Here is a 16501-nt window from a genome sequence, read left to right as displayed (position 1 = left end):
TAGCCACCTGGGATTGACAAAGGTCTATCCCCTTGTATTGCGGTGTATTTTGTTCTATTGTGTAGAAAAGGGGTATAGAAAAGAGGTGTATAAAGAGGAAAAAACACATTGTACTTTTAAGCTAATTTCTCCATTTGTTTCCTGTTCCTACTCGTACCGTTGGGTCCTTCTTCTGCACATAATACATCAAACTACCCATGACATGAGAGAAGAGAAATGGACATTGATGGGCCTGTATTAGGCTGTCAAACCTTCAATTTAGCAGATGATAGTTCCTCTCCACTCCTCCATGATGCATCGGCAGCAGGAGAGAATAGGCTTTCATTTGAATGCCTGCTTGTCACTTTGACTGGAACTTAATGTTCAGTAATGAGACAAATGTGTCTTGACAGTCCATGATGGAAAACAACACACCTTTTATTTAAACTAGGCAAGTCAGTTAATGAAGAACAAATTATTATTTACAATGACAACCTAGGAACAGTGGGTTACCTGCTTTTAACTGCTTTGTACAGAGGCAGAACAACAGATTTTTACCTTGTCAGCTCGGGGATTCAATCCAGCAACCTTTTGGTTCCTGGCCCCACACTCTAACCACCAGGCTATCTGTCGCCCCTAATTGAGAGACAGCACCAGCCGTCTGGTGAATCATTGGGATTCATCTCTTTCATATCTGGGTAGCTGGGTAGAGACAACCGCAGATGCCTGGCAATGTGGGGGAAACACATCTAGAATAGACGGTAGAAGAACACAAGGTCAATTTGGTGAGAATTTCCCCAATACAGAGTAGTAATAATAAATAATATCTGAGATCTCCTGGGAGACCTCCTCCAGAAATAGAATAGGTCTTAAAGCAGGCGGAATGATCCTCATTAAAATAGAACCAGTGGCTTATAGTATTTTTCCCCTTGGAATGAGTAAATCAAGATGATGTTTTCGACTCTGTGTGTATTTGCCTGTGTGTGCACTCGTGACTGATATGAAAAATCAAGCTTAAGGGAGAACAAGGAAGTAGGGTGTTGGTTGGTTGTGTCTGTCTGTCTGTCTGTAAATATTGTATGTGTTTGAGTGTGTAAGTGCGTGTTCAATGTGAGTTTTATGCAATTATCAGAGGGCTATGAGGAAGTAGTGTTGTTCTTTGTCCTCCTGGGACACACACACACACACACACACACACACACACACACACACACACACACACACACACACACACACACACACACACACACACACACACACACACACACACACACACTGTGGTAGGAGGAACATCCCTGTGTGTGTTTGTGTAGATGCTATGCTCTCAGGACAATGTTTGTATGACAATTCCTAATCTGAACCCTCAACTGAATAACACCACCAAGTCAGGTACATTTGTAACCAGGTACATTGTCAAAATGTGCATATCAGTTCGATTTGTACAGACCAGGGAGAAATATCCTGCAATGAACTTAAACTACCTTGAACTAAATACCCATCTGCACAATAAAACCAAGTTAGAGGACTATCTGAGGGTAGACTTTCTACCTAGATCTTAAATTATATCTATCTGTCATACTCTCTCTCTCCACTCGCTTACCCTCTCTTTCAGCCTCCATTCCTCTCTCTCCCTCTCTCTCTCTTTCTCGTCGCAGAGTAGGACTAATGGCCTGCATGGTATCTCTCTAGAATGATGAGTTGAAACTGAAATGTGAAAGACAACAGGATTAGCGGGAGGGACTGTAGATACAGTGTGGTGGTTTTTCCTTCGAAACACATTACCACGCTCAATTACTGCCTTCATCCCAGACCTTCAGAGGCTCACCCCAGGGCTGGAGGGGCGAACCGGTAGGCCTCAGGGTCTCTTTGTTTCAGAGGAGGGTGGAGGAGGTTGGGGGGAGAGGGTGGGAATGGGGGAGGTTGAGGGGGAGGTAGGTGGAGGAGGTTTGGGCAGTGACCATGTGTTGTAATAATCCCAGGCTTCGTCTGCCGCTGTGAGGGACGTGTGTCACAGACAGGCAGATTGTTCAAAAGGGCAAGGTGCTCACGGCAAGCAGGCGCATGGAAGATGGTTTCCGCTTGGGCGAAGCTGCGAGTCCTGCATCACATATGGCCCAAAAGTGCCAGCGGATGTCTGACTGTCTCCCTGTCTACCTTGACTGTCTGTGTCCCTGTCTACCTGTCTGTCTTTCTGAGTGCAGGGTCTGTAGGATGTAGTACTGACTGCGCTAAAGGGAAGTGGAAGGGAGGAGGGTTGGAGGGAAGAGTAGAGTGGAGTGGGAGGGAGGAGGATCGGAGAGAGAAGAGGGGAGTGGGAGGGAGGAGGGTGGGTGAGAGGAGGAGAGGGAAGTAGGGCATTGGGGTAGGAAGCTGGTCTGGGGAGGATGGAGGGAAACCTGTGGCCCCACACAACTGAGAACTTGATTGGAGTTTACGGTCATCTCTGTCCACGCACTTCGAGGCTGCGTTAAAACAATGACTGCTAAATGATCCAAGACCAGCTCAGTTAATCCCTACCATTGTTACAATGAGTCATCATAATGCTGCATCAAATGTACATGATCTTAGGAGCATTGGAAAACACAATGTAAATAATTGAATAATTGTATTCAGTGCAATTAGGGGTACATCTGTTTATCCTACAACTATTGTAAGCAGTAATCTTGAGCCTATAAACCAGAGTTACACTCTTAGCACTGAGGCGGTGAGCAATTGTAGGAACACCACTTTATGTAAATAACATGAGTAAGTCTACCTCTGATAAGCTTCCCAGTAAAGCATTAAAAACAATCAAGCAACCCAGAAAGTGCTAAAAATAGCCCATATTAACATATAAGAAACAAGGTCCATGAAGTCAATAACTTGCTTGTAACAGATGACATTCATATTCTGACTATCTCTGAAACTCACTTAGATAATACCTTTGATGATACAGTGGTAGCAATACATGGTTATAACATGTACCGAAAAGACAAATGCCAACGGAGGCGGTGTTGTAGTTTATATTCAGAACCACTGTAACGGCTTTCCTCAGAAGAGGAGGAGTAGCGAGAAGGATTGGAGGACCAATGCGATCGGAGGATCGGAGGACCAATGCGCAGCGTGGTAAGTGTCCATAACGTTTATTTACAGACATAAACTGAACACTACAAACAATAAACGGGAAATGAATGAAACCGAAACAGTACCTGTGGCAACAAACACTCACACGGAAACAAACATCCACAACTCAAAAGTGAAACCCAGGCTACCTAAGTATGATTCTCAATCAGAGACAACTAATGACACCTGCCTCTGATTGAGAACCATACTAGGCTGAACTCAAAACCCCAACATAGAAAAACACACCTAGACTGCCCACCGCAACTCACGCCCTGACCATACTAAATAAAGACAAAACAAAGGAAATAAAGGTCAGAGCATGACAACCACATTCCTGTAAATATTAGAGAGGATCTCATGTTAAACAATGTTGAAGTAATATGGCTACAGGTTGCCTCACCTAATGTCCATTCTTGTGGGAAGCTGCTATAGACCACCAAGTGCTAACAGTCAGCATCTGGATAATATGTGTGAAATGCTTGATAATGTATATGATATCAACAGGGAAGTATATTTTCTGGTGATTGAGGGATCGACGTCAACGGGACAGTTGTAAATCATGCAGCGCCATTTGTGACCATCGCAGATTTTTAGAGAAACAACAAATGTCGGTACATATAAGTGTCTTATATCGGCTGAAAGCTTAAATTCTTGTTAAATTAACTACACTGTCCAATTTACATGAGCTATTACCTAACAACAAAACGTTTTTTCATTGCGATAGGTTTGATAAATTCATCTCTGAAGGTGAAATGTATACTTACATTCTGAAATATTGCTCTGATTTATCATCCAAAGGGTCCCAGAGATAACATGAAGTGTCGTTTTTGATTTAAAAAAAATCATATCCTAAAAAGGTCCATATAGCATGCACGACCTATTTTGTATTTCCACTCGTTCAATTTCCAAAGAAAGGAATCTGTGAAAATCTAACCTTAAACGTAATTGCAACCAGGCAAATCACGTACGTATGTATTCCTCTGAGATCCTAGAACGTAATGAAGACCGATGACGTGGCCGGTCTTCATTTGATCAACTATATCTCTGTCAAATAAGCACCAATCGGGGTCAAACAAAGCTAGCTAGATAGCCAATGAGCTGGGCTTTACGGGAGTATCCAGTGTCTGTCGCAAAATGTAGGTGCTAACCTTTTGCGACAGCATGCCTTTTCCTTTTGGACAAAAATTATAAGAATATTCAGAGTTATGAAGTTATGAAAACTGGTTGTTTTGCAAATGTTGAACGTATAATATGGCTACTAATACTGGAAAAGCTCAATCAAAGTCCAAGTATATAGATTTGACAATATTCTTGCAACGTAATGTAATATGAATGCCAATGTCTCCTTCACGATTTACCTAAATGTCCCTGGGTGACTTCACACTAAATGTCATGTAGTTCGCTCATACTTGAGCGAACTACATGACATTTAGTGTGAAGTCACCCAGGGACATTTAGGTAAATCGTGAAGGAGACATTGGCATTCATGTTACATTTCCTACGGAAACTTTGTACATTACAGCCAGAATGATGGCTAGAACTGGGACCTTTCTCTTGCATTTCAAAGATGATGGTAGAAAAAAACAGTTGTTTTATATTTTCTTCTACCAGATCTATTGTGTTATATTCTCCTACATGCAATTCACATTTCCACAAACTTCAAAGCATTTCCTTTCAAATGGTACCAAGAATATCCATATCCTTGCTTCAGGGCCTGACCTACAGGCAGTTAGATTTGGTATGTCATTTTAGGTGAAAATTGAAAATAATGGTGAAATCCCTAAGAAGTTTTATTGCCTGGCTATCATCAAGCTGCCCATTCAGGAAAAAATGTCAATCTGTAACCAGTGCCTGCAACCTGGATCAGGTTGTCTGTCAACCTACCAGGGCAGTTACAAACAGGAATTAAATAATTAACATGTATTGATCACATTTTTACTAACGCTGCAGATATTTGCTTTAAAGCAGTATCCAAATCCATAGGATGTAATGATCACAATATAATAGCCATATCTAAGAAAACCAACGTTCCAAAAGCTGGGTCTAATATAGTGTATAAGAGGTCATATAATAAGTTTTGTGGTGATTCATATCTTGATTATGTAAAGAATATTTGCTGGTCTGTGGTGTGTAATGAGGAGCAACCAGGTGCTGCACTTGACGCATATATGGAACTACTTATTCCAGTTACTAGTAAGCACGCACCCATTATAAAAATGACTGTAAAAATTGTTCAATCCCCTTGGATTGATGAGGAATTTAAAAATTGTATGGTTGAGAGGGATGAGGCAAAAGGTACGGCAATTAGGTCTGGCAGTCCAACTGAATCGCAAACGTACTGCAAATGAAGAAATCATGTGACTAAACCAAAAGGAACTACACTATAAAACAAAGATAAATTATATAAAGAATGCTAGTAAAAAGCTTTGGTGCACCTTAAATGAAATCTTGGGGAAAAAGCCAACTCGTCTCCTTCATTTATTGAGTCAGATGGCTCATTCATCACAAAGCCCACTGATATGGCGAACTACTTTAATTACTTTTTCATTGGCAAGAACTTATGGCAAGGAGTCCCCTAAAGGGAACACCCCCTCCCATTCAGCTGAAAAGGTGGCGCGGGAAATTAACACATTAACAAGTCCAATACAACAAATGAAAGATAAACATCTTGTTAATCTACCCATCGTGTCCGATTTTTTAAATGTTTTACAGCGAAAACACTACATATATTTATGTTAGATCACCACCAAATTCAAAAACACACAGACATTTTTCACAGGCAAGGATAGAGTCACAAAAGCAGAAATATAGATCAAATGAATCACTAACCTTTGATTATCTCCATCAGATGACACTCATAGGACATCATGTTATATTATTGTGTGTTTTGTTTGATAATGTGCATATATATATATATATATATATATATATATATATATATAAAAATCTCAGTTTACATTGGCGCGTTACGTGCAGTAATGTTTTGATTCCAAAACATCTGGTGATTTTGCAGAAATACTCACAATAAACATTGATAAAAGATGCAAGTGTTATTCACAGAATTAAAGATAAACATATCCTCTATGCAACCGCTGTGTCAGATTTTAAAAAAACTTTACGGAAAAAGAATAATCTGAGAACTGCGATCAGAACCCAAAGAAATAGCAGCCATTTTGGCGTCAATAGAAGCTACAAAAAACACTATAAATATTAATTTACCTTTGTATATCTTCATCAGAAGGCAGTTCCAGGAATCCCAGTTCGACAATAAATGACTGATTTGTTCCATAAAGTTCCATAAAGCCCATCATTTAGCCACTTGTTGTTAGCTTGTTCAGCCCAGCATTCAACCCTCAAAAAGCACGAGCAATTCCTCCAGACAAAAACTCAAAAAGTTCCGTTACAGGTCGTAGAAACAAGTCAAATGATGTATGCAATCCATATTTAGTATGTTTTAAACATTAATCAGCAATAAGGTTCCAACTGGAGAATTTAATTGTCTGAAGAAACGCATTGGAACGGAAGAACACTCTCGTGACCGCGTGCAATGAGACCGAGGCTTTCTGCCAGACCACCCACTCAAAGAGCTATTATGAGCCCCTCCTTTATAGTAGAATCATACAACCAGAATCTAAAGACGGTGACATATTGTGGAAGCCCTAGGAAGTGCATGCACATCCATATCTAAGATGGACTTCAAATGGCGCTGTTTTCAAAATCGAGGTCTCACTTCCTGTTTGGATTTCTTCTCAGGTTTTTGTCTGCCATATGAGTTCTGTTATACTCACAGACATAATGCAAACCGTTTTAGAAACTTCAGAGTGTTTTCTATCCACCAGTAATAATAATATGCATATATTCCCATCTGGGAAAGAGTAGGAGGCAGTTTACTCTGGGCACGCCTTTCATCCAAAAGTGAACATGCTGCCCCCTAGCCCCAGCAGGTTGGCAAACTTCGGGATGACATGCCAGCAACAAACGCTGACACCACACATCCAAGTATATCGGACCAAGTTATGAAAGACAAGCATTGTACTTTTGATTTACGTAAAGTCAGTGTGGAAGAGGTGAAAAAATTATCAACCATGACAAGCCACCAGGGTCTGACAATCTAGATGGAATATTACTAAAGATAATAGCAGACTATATTGCCACTCCTATTTGCCACATCTTCAATTTAAAATGATGTCTGTGAGTATAACAGAACTGATATGGCAGTCGAAACCCTGAGGACAAACCGTCCACCCCAAAGAAAATTCAGCCTACCACTGTTTTCAATGGCTGTCACTTTTATTATAAGGCGAATCCTCTCAGATTGCAGTTCCTAGGGCTTCCACTAGATGTCAACAGTCTTTAGAAAGAGTTTCATGTTGTTTTTTGGAAAAATGAGCCAGAAATGGTTGTTTTTCTAGGTGGCTCCCAAGAGAATGCGTTATTTGGTATTTTTCTCCGGTAAAGACAATAACAATTCTCTGTCTTCATTTTTATAGTTTATTTACGTATTAGGGTACCTAAGGTTTGATTATAAACGTTGTTTGACTTGTTTGGAAAAGTTTATTAGTAATGTTTGGGATTCATTTTGTGTGCATTTTGATGGAGGGAAACTGGGTGGATTATTGACTGAAGCGCGCCAGCTAAACTGAGTTTTTATGGATATAAAGAAGGACATTATCGAACAAAATGACCATTTGTGATGTATCTGGGACCTTTTGGAGTGCCAACAGAAGAAGATCAAAGGTAAGGCATTTATTATATCACTATTTCTGACTTTCGTGGCGCACCTGCCTGGTTGAAATATGTTTTTCATGCTTTTGTATGGGGGGCGCTGTCCTCAGATAATCGCATGGTGTGCTTTCACCGTAAAGCCTTTTTGAAATCTGACACAGCGTCTGGATTAACAAGAAGTTAAGCTTTATTTTTGATATATTACACTTGTGATTTTATGAAAGTTAAATATTTATAATTCTGTAGTTTGAATTTCGCGCTCTGCAATTTCACCGGATGTTGGCCAGGTGGGACGCTACCTTCTTGGTGCCAGGGGGGCAGTATTGAGTAGCTTGGATGAATAATGTGCCCAGAGTAAACTGCCTGCTACTCTGTCCCAGAGGCCCCAGATGCCAATATATGCATATTATTAGTAGTATTGGATAGAAAACACTCTGAAGTTTCAAAAACTGTTTGAATGATGTCTGTGAGTATAACAGAACTAATATGGCAGACGAAAACATGAGACAAATCCAACCAGGAAGTGGGAAATCTGAGGTTTGTAGTTTCATTTAAGTGATTGCCTATCCAATATGCTGTGTCTATGGGGCCAGATTGCACTTCCCAATGCTTCCAGCAGTCTTTAGAAAGTTGTTTGAGGCTTCTAATTGTGGAAGGGTGTCAAATAAGAGCTGTTTCAACAAGTGGACTAGGGGCACTATTTTTATGTTTGGAAAAATAACGTCCCCAAAGTAAACGGCCTATTTCTCAGGACCAGATGCTAGATGATTCATATAATTGACAGATTAGGATGGAAAACACTGTCTGTGAAAATATTGTCTGTGAGTATAACAGAATTGATATTGCAGGCGAAACCCTGAGGAAAATCCAGTCAAGAAGTGCCTCTTATTTTGAAACCATTCTGTTCATATGCATGCCTATCCTCCATTTAAAGAGATATCAACCAGATTCCTTTTTCTCTGGCTTCCCTAAGGTGTCAACAGTCTTTAGACATAGTTTCAGGCTTTTATTTTTAAAAATGAGCGTGAAAGATCACATTGCGTAATTGGGTAGATGGGGGCTCTCAGAGTGAGTTTTTGCGCTACAGAGTAAAGCCGCCATTGTTCCTCCCGCTGTTATTGAAAAACCTACAGACTCGGTTGATATATTATCGAATATATGTTTTAAAAACTACCTGAGGAATGATTATAAAAAACATTTGACATGTTTCTGTGGACATTATGAAGACTATTTGGAATTTCCGTCTGCGTTGCTTTCCTGTGGATTTCTGAACATAACGCGACAAACAAACGTCGGTATTTTAGGTATAAAAATAATCTTTATGGAACATTTGTTGCGTAACTGGGAGTCTCGTGAGTGAAAACATCCGAAGATCATCAAAGGTAAACTGTCAATTTGATTGCTTTTCTGATTTTCGTGACCAAGCTTCCTGATGCTAAGTGTACATAATGCTATGCTAGGGTATCGATAAATTTACAGAAACGCTTGGATTGCTTTCGCTGTAAAGCATAATTTCAAAATCTGAGACGACAGGTAGATTAACAAAAGGCTAAACTGTGTTTTGCAATATTGCACTTGTGATTTCATGAATATGAATATTTTTTAGTAATATTATTATTATTTGACTGTTGCGCTATGCTATTCAGCGGTTGCTGACGAAAATGATCCCGCGACAGGGATGGGTATCGTCAAGAAGTTAAGAACAAGTTTATCTTTAATTCTATGTAAAACATGTGTCTTTCATCAAAGTTTATGATGAGTATTTCTGTTATTTGATGTGGCTCTCTGCAATTTCTCCAGATGTTTTGGAGGCATTTCTGAACATGGCGCCAATGTAAACTGTAGTTTTTGGATATATATATGAACTTGATTGAACAAAACATACATGTATTGTGAACAATGAGTCCTGGGAGTGTCATCTGATGGAGATCGTCAAAGGTTAGTGATTAATTTTATCTATATTTCTGCTTTTTGTGACACCTCTCTTTGGTTGGAAAATGGCTGAATGCTTTCTGTGACTAGTTGCTTCCCTAACATAATGATATGTTCTGCTTTCGCCGAAAAGCCATTGGTTGGATTAACGAGAAGTGTATCTTTAAAATGGTGTAAAATACTTGTATGGTTGGGGAATTTTAATTATGCGATTTCTGTTGTTTTGAATTTGGTGGTGCCCTGCACTTTCACTGGCTGTTGGCGAGATGGGAGCATCCCGAACGATCCCAGAGAGGTTAAGAGTAGCTGCTGCTTTTTCACCTCTCATCTTGCTGGAGTGACATTTCCAGTAAAGGCTCTTGTTGGAGAAAGATTTTGGATATGACATGTATCTGTATAAAAACACTGGAGGCATGTTGGAATTGTGTATCAGTTAGGCCTAGGACTAGATTATCCTTGCCATTTTATTTGTACAGTAGAGTATAGTCAATTGTTACTAAAAGATCTGCAAGAAAAACTCTGCATGTTTTGTTGCTTCGTCTTTTACATTTTACGTCTTTGGATCGACGGGAGGCCTAATTTGTTTTGTTTGACTGTCCCACAACATCACCTACTGTAAATATTGTACCTTTTGGTAGTAACATTTTGATCAGTTGAAAGGCTTCCTATTCACATCGTACTCAATACCAGCACAGCACTAAGAGTTTGTATTTGAGTCTGAGGTATTTTCCACAATCTGGAATCAAGGCTTAAGCTTCCTAAACTAACTGTCCTCTGAGCTCAAAAGGTAAATCATAGTCGTTTTTCTCTGGGCGTTGCTCAACCACCGGATCCTTCCTTCTGATTGGCTGCTGTGGGGCAGTCAAGCCCCTCCCACTTCCCTGTTGGAGAAGAAAGCTGTGTCAAGAAGGTGAGAGACATGCCGATACTATATAGCACCGTAGACAAAATCCTAACTTGAAATAATGTTGATGTGAAATTTCCCATCCAGTCGCTATGTTATTTGGGAGAAAATCAAGGTGATAAAACACATCTAGTCCAATATGTGAAACTATAAGTGTCATCACCCCTCAGGGATCAATAACTAGTACTTTATCCCAGTGGGGTTGTGCTGACCTGAGGGTAACTAGGTGGGGGTGGTCTCCACTCTCGCCTCTGCTCTGGTAACCAGGTGTCAAACTGTGAAGGAGGCAGTGGGAGAGACAACCCCAGCACGTCCTGATACATGCCCCAGTCTCTCACCTCCTCATACTCATGGCCTATGGGCTCTAGTGGGTAGCAGCGGCCATCTTGAAAAAGAGAGCCAAAGAGGTAATTTGAAGTTAAACAGAGAAATGTCTCTGTCTTTTCTCTTGTGATGTATTATTCATAGGTAGTATTTTGGTTTCTCTCACCTTGCCCTTGTGCTCCCTCGGGGTGGGGGTAGAGAGAGGGGTGGTAGTCACTGGTGGGGTAGTAGTAGTGGGAGCCCTCCTGGGAGGACAAAGACCATAGGTGAAAACATAGACAGATGCTGTACTGTACAGTCGTGGCCAAAAGTTTTGAGAATGACACAAATATTAATTTCCACAAAGTTTGCTGCTTCAGTGTCTTTAGATATTTTTGTCAGATGTTACTATGGAATACTGAAGTATAATTACAAGCATTTCTTAAGTGTCAAAGGCTTTTATTGACAATTACATGAAGTTGATGCAAAGAGTCAATATTTGCAGTGTTGATCCTTCTTTTTCAAGACCTCTGCAATCTGCCCTGACATGCTGTCAATTAACTTCTGGGCCACATCTTGACTGATGGCAGCCCATTCCTGCATAATCAATGCTTTGAGTTTGTCAGACTTTGTGGGTTTTTGTTTGTCCACTCGCCTCTTGAGGATTGACCACAAGTTCTCAATGGAATTAAGGTCTGGGGAGTTTCCTGGCCATGAACCCAAAATATCAATGTTTTGTTTCCCGAGCCACTTAGATATCACTTTTGACTTATGGCAAGGTGCTCCATCATGTTGGAAAAGGCATTGTTCGTCACCAAACTGTTCCTGGATAGTTGGGAGAAGTTGCTCTCGGAGGATGTGTTGGTACCATTCTTTATTCATGGCTGTGTTAAAGGCAAAATTGTGAGTGAGCCCACTCCCTTGGCTGAGAAGCAGCCCCACACATGAATGGTCTCAGGAAGCTTTACTGTTGGCATGACACAGGACTGATGGTAGCGCTCACCTTGTCTTCTCCGGACAAGCTTTTTTCCGGATGCCCCAAACAATCGGAAAGGAGATTCATCAGAGATAATGACTTTACCCCAGTCCTCAGCAGTCCAATCCTTGTACCTTTTGCAGAATATCAGTCTGTCCCTGATGTTTTCCTGGAGAGAAGTGGCTTCTTTGGTGCCCTTCGTGACACCAGGCCATCCTCCAAAAGTCTTCGCCTCACTGTGCGTGCAGATGCACTCACACCTGCCTGCTGCCAATCCTGAGCAAGCTCTGTACTGGTGGTGCCCCGATCCCGCAGCTGAATCAACTTTAGGAGACGGTCCTGGTGCTTGCTGGACTTTCTTGGGCTCCCTGAAGCCTTCTTCACAACAATTGAACCGCTCTCCTTGAAGTTCTTGATGATCCGATAAATAGTTGATTTAGGTGCAATCTGACTGGCAGCAATATCCTTGCCTGTGAAGCCCTTTTTGCACAAAGCAATGATGACGGCACGTGTTTCCTTGCAGCTAACCATGGAAGACAGAGGAAGAACAATGATTCCAAGCACCATCCTCCTTTTGAAGCTTCCACTCTGTTATTCGAACTCAATCAGCATGTCCTCGTCAACACTCACACCTGTGTTAACGAGAGAATCACTGACATGATGTCAGCTGGTCCTTATGTGGCAGGGCTGAAATGCAGTGGAAATGTTTCTTTGGCGATTCAGTTCATTTGCATGGCAAAGAGGGACCTTGCAATTAATTGCAATTAATCTGATCACTCTTAATAACATTCTGGAGTATATGCAATTTGCCATCATACAAACTGAGGCAGCAGACTTTGTGAAAATTAATATTTGAGTCATTCTCAAAACTTTTGGCCACGACTGTACATGGTGACTCTGTAGAGAGACACATGACAAACAGTATATTATGTTGCCTAGACTAGATGTATTGTATTATAACTCAGGGTTAGCTAACATCTCTGAGGAGAATTTGCTTGCATTAGATCGTATTCTAACAATAGTCTCTCTCTGCCGGTGTTGTTATATTCTACTTAACATTTTTCTGCAGGGTTCAATGCCTTGTTGGCCTTTTACAATGTGCAATTTCACCAGGATCGAAGTGTATTTTGCATGCTAATTGTGGGCTATCGATCTCCCTTTCCTACTCTGAAAACAGCCAAAGGTGTTTATTAGTTTATCTCTCCTCTGTTTCCCTCGTTATGCCTGACTCCTCCACTTCATCTCTTCTGACTGATCTCCCCCTTCCTTAATCCTTCCTTTTCTGCTCACCTCTCCACCTCTGTCTGCTAGCATCCTACCTCTCATCCCTCCTGTTTTCTCACTTTATTCTTCTCCTATTCCTCTCAAAGCCCCTCCCTCTGTCTCTTTATTTTGTCAACTTCCTCTTCTCTCCCCTTCATCCACCACACCGTACTGTGTTTTTCACTCTCAGTTATCTCCCTCTCTTTCATCTCCCTTTCTCCCTATTTCCTCTCCTTACTCCCTCTTTCCTCTCCTTACCCCTTCTCCTCAGTTGTGCAACTCACTAAGTATCCCCCTTTTTCCCCTCTCTTTCCTCCACCCCGCCTCTCCCCACCTCCTCCTCCCCCTCGCTCTCCTCTTACCCCAGCGTAGCTCTCGTAGACGCTGCTGTCTGGTTCTGATCCGCTGTCGATGAGGAGGGTGCGCTGGGCCGCAGGATTCACCAGTTCTCTGACCTCATACCTGGTGGAGCCGCTGGCAGTGGACACAGTGGACCTGGATATGACAGACAGAACAAAGCGTCTAACCTTCTCCATTCTTTTTTACTTTTCTGTATCTTTTTTAATTAGAAAACACAGCATCACATCCCGACTCCCAACCACCCACCCACATCCTCCCATCTCACTCTTTAATTTTTTTCCCTTCCATTTTTAAATTAAGACATATCAACATCAGCCAATCAACACCCTCCATCCCATCACCCACCCACTCATCGTATGTCACTCTTTCTTAATCCTCAGGGAGAAAATAGCTACATACAAAGACATGTACACTACAGTACAGTGCACAAGAGCATAGCACTGTTAATGCCATATGGCGTATTGCATTATAAGTATATTCGGATGTGACACCTGTATTCGCGCTGTTGCTTTGCCCCCTAATTGCAAAGTTAGACTGACAGGAGTGTCTGCTTTACTCTTTTGTTGCTACATTACATCATACAAAACGGGAGACTTTTGTCCATCACAGGGTCCTGTAGTTTTGCTGTTGTGGGTACTGGGTGTGGTCTGTCAGTAGGGCAGGGTTTAGGCCTCTGAGAGGGGATTGGACGTATAGTCATTTGTCTGTACCCACTGGACTGGATTGGGTGCTGATTAGCCTGGACACACAGAGACAGACTAAGATGATGACTCACCCATCTTCACTCTTTTTCCCATCTGAAACACTGCCTTTACTCTCTGGAGAAGAGATGGAGGGAGAGTGAGAGAGGGAGAGAGAGTGAGGGCAAGAGAGAGAGAGCGAGAGAGGGTGGGGGATGAATGAGTGGGGATTAGAAATTGGATAGGGGCACTATTGAAGAAGTAAAAGAGATCTGACAGAGAAGGATGGATGAAGAAATAAAGAAGTGTGTGAGGAAGAAGGGTGGAGAGGAGAGAGTGAGATGAGAGGTATGTGAGATAGGCGACCTGACAGTTGCAGGGAACGGAAACTGAGGGAGACGGATATAGAGATAACGGACGTGAGGGATGGAGGGAGAGAGAGAGAGAGAGAGAGAGAGAGAGAGAGAGAGAGAGAGAGAGAGAGAGAGAGAGAGAGAGAGAGGTAGAGAGAAAAAATTAAATAAATTAGGTGAAGGGAAAGATAGAGGGAAGAAGTGACAGTCTTGGAGGATGGTTGCAGAGGGAGGGAGGGACAGATGGGTGTGTTTGGAGGGAAAGGAGGAAGAGAAGAGATAAGAGAAAAATAGCGGGAGAGAGAAAGAAAGAAAGAAATGAGAGATGCATTAAGATTCAGGCTCAACTCTTTGGTGACTTGGGCAGAGGTTTCTGAGACAGATGCAGAAGAAAACAGTCACACAACCTTGACCATGGTATTGCCACGGTTACCTGTCTGGCCCCGCCTCTTCTTCCACCTCAGACACAGGAAGCAGCCCAGCCAGTTGAGAGCCAGCAGCGGAGCCCCACCAACCACCGCCATGATCACAGTCTGATACAGTGACAACCCTCTTGTCTCTGGTTTACAAGAGAACCAAGAACAGGAATGAGTTGATCCACCATGATGACATCATAGGAAGCAAGATCCAGGAACAGGGTGTTCGGTTGTAAATATTTTTTGTTTGTATGATTAATAGCTTTTGTGTGATTAAGGGGAAGTAGAAAGAGGCCTTAAGTCTCTGGGGATGTTTTTGTATTGTAAGGTGATAGTAAAAGTAGAGAGAAAGGGTTAGTTGATATTAGGGAGTGATTTTTTAGATAACTGTCTGTTAGGGTTCCGGTGACTGGAAACCACAGATATTTTCAATGGCCTAAACAGCAACAAGATAAGAGGAAGTGGTGCCAACAGTGGTTGAGATGATTGAAACTCCTGGGTCATGGTTAACAGCTGACCATGTCCTTAAGCTCCATGGAAAGTGCTGTGTGATGTGAGTGAAAAACTACTGATATATCATTGTATGGGTGGGAAGCTTTGCTGGGATATAAGAGTGCTGCGCCACTCGAAAGGCACGTATACGGCTGCACCACTCGATGCCCATTACAGCTGTTGCGTCTTTGGTATTTAACAATTGAATTTCACTCTGAGTTTTGACTCTTTTGTGGTAAATACGTTTATTGCATAATGAGTCAAACTTATTAAGGGATAATAATAATCAGTATGTAAGCTGGTATCTCACTTCCTTTATTGATAGAAGACTAACAGAAGGAAAGAAAGTAGCATTTATGACCACGGCTGCCATAACTACAGTACCATTACTCAAAGAGCACACATTTAAGGGCATTTGAGGTGCATACTGTATATTAACATGATTTAGCCAGCTTAGAAAATAGATGTTTTCCATAGTTCCAAAAAATATGAAGTAAACTTACCTTCCCCTAAGGGATCCTCTTCCTGGACTGCTCCTTCCCACTCTGGTTAGAAGAACCATGGAAGACAGGGAAAAAAACATCAATGCTGTTCTAACGCTGCAAGATAAACCTGGGTCAAAGGTCAAATGACATCCTATTCCCCATATAGTGCCAAGACTATTAATGTTCTACAAAATGGGGCATAGGATGTCATTAGAGACATAGCCTGATCTCAACACCAGCTGGGCAGGAGTCCAAACCATCTAATGTCCGACCATTGTCCCTCTCCTAGCTTGGACCCAGAAGTCATGTGGTGAACTTGCTCTAGACTGACCCTCGGTGGTGATGGTGAGTACTGAGTTGTTGTCTGCGTAGCCGCTCTCTCCCATGGAGTTGAGTGCGTTGACAGAAAAGTTGTATGTAGTGGCGGGCGACAGGCCTGTCACAATGAAGATGTTTGCTCTCGGAGGGAACACATCCACGTAGAGGAAACTCACAGAGTCAGCCCAACGGTACCTGTCAATCAACAGTATC

The 16501-nt window shown here is 41.8% G+C and overlaps 1 protein-coding gene and 1 long non-coding RNA gene across 3 annotated transcripts in view; both read right to left on the bottom strand.

The window, feature by feature from the left end:
- Nucleotides 1-396: 396 nt before the first annotated feature.
- Nucleotides 397-4445, bottom strand: LOC135574977 (uncharacterized). Its single transcript, XR_010465665.1, has 2 exons — nt 1580-4445; nt 397-728 (listed from the first exon to the last, which is right to left on the bottom strand). It is a non-coding gene; the product is annotated as an uncharacterized LOC135574977 (long non-coding RNA).
- A 5709-nt stretch (nt 4446-10154) lies between these two features.
- nphs1 (NPHS1 adhesion molecule, nephrin) overlaps nt 10155-16501 on the bottom strand; it is a 55299-nt gene continuing 48952 nt past the window's right edge. Inside the window, exons 23-30 of one of the 2 annotated variants that reach the window (XM_029679317.2) lie at nt 16302-16483; nt 15989-16030; nt 15011-15136; nt 14320-14362; nt 13547-13679; nt 11133-11211; nt 10855-11027; nt 10155-10619 (exon numbers count right to left, since the gene is read on the bottom strand). In XM_029679317.2, the coding sequence (XP_029535177.2) occupies nt 10497-10619; nt 10855-11027; nt 11133-11211; nt 13547-13679; nt 14320-14362; nt 15011-15136; nt 15989-16030; nt 16302-16483 (901 nt within the window). In that variant the 3' untranslated portion in view covers nt 10155-10496. Of the gene's footprint in view, nt 10620-10854; nt 11028-11132; nt 11212-13546; nt 13680-14319; nt 14614-15010; nt 15137-15988; nt 16031-16301; nt 16484-16501 lie in introns of those variants that run through there. The other variant, XR_010465757.1, reaches the window with a different exon arrangement.

This window comes from Oncorhynchus nerka, linkage group LG14 (genome assembly GCF_034236695.1).
Source record: "Oncorhynchus nerka isolate Pitt River linkage group LG14, Oner_Uvic_2.0, whole genome shotgun sequence".
NCBI classification, from domain to species: domain Eukaryota; kingdom Metazoa; phylum Chordata; class Actinopteri; order Salmoniformes; family Salmonidae; genus Oncorhynchus; species Oncorhynchus nerka.
This window is presented reverse-complemented; position numbering and strand designations above follow the sequence as displayed.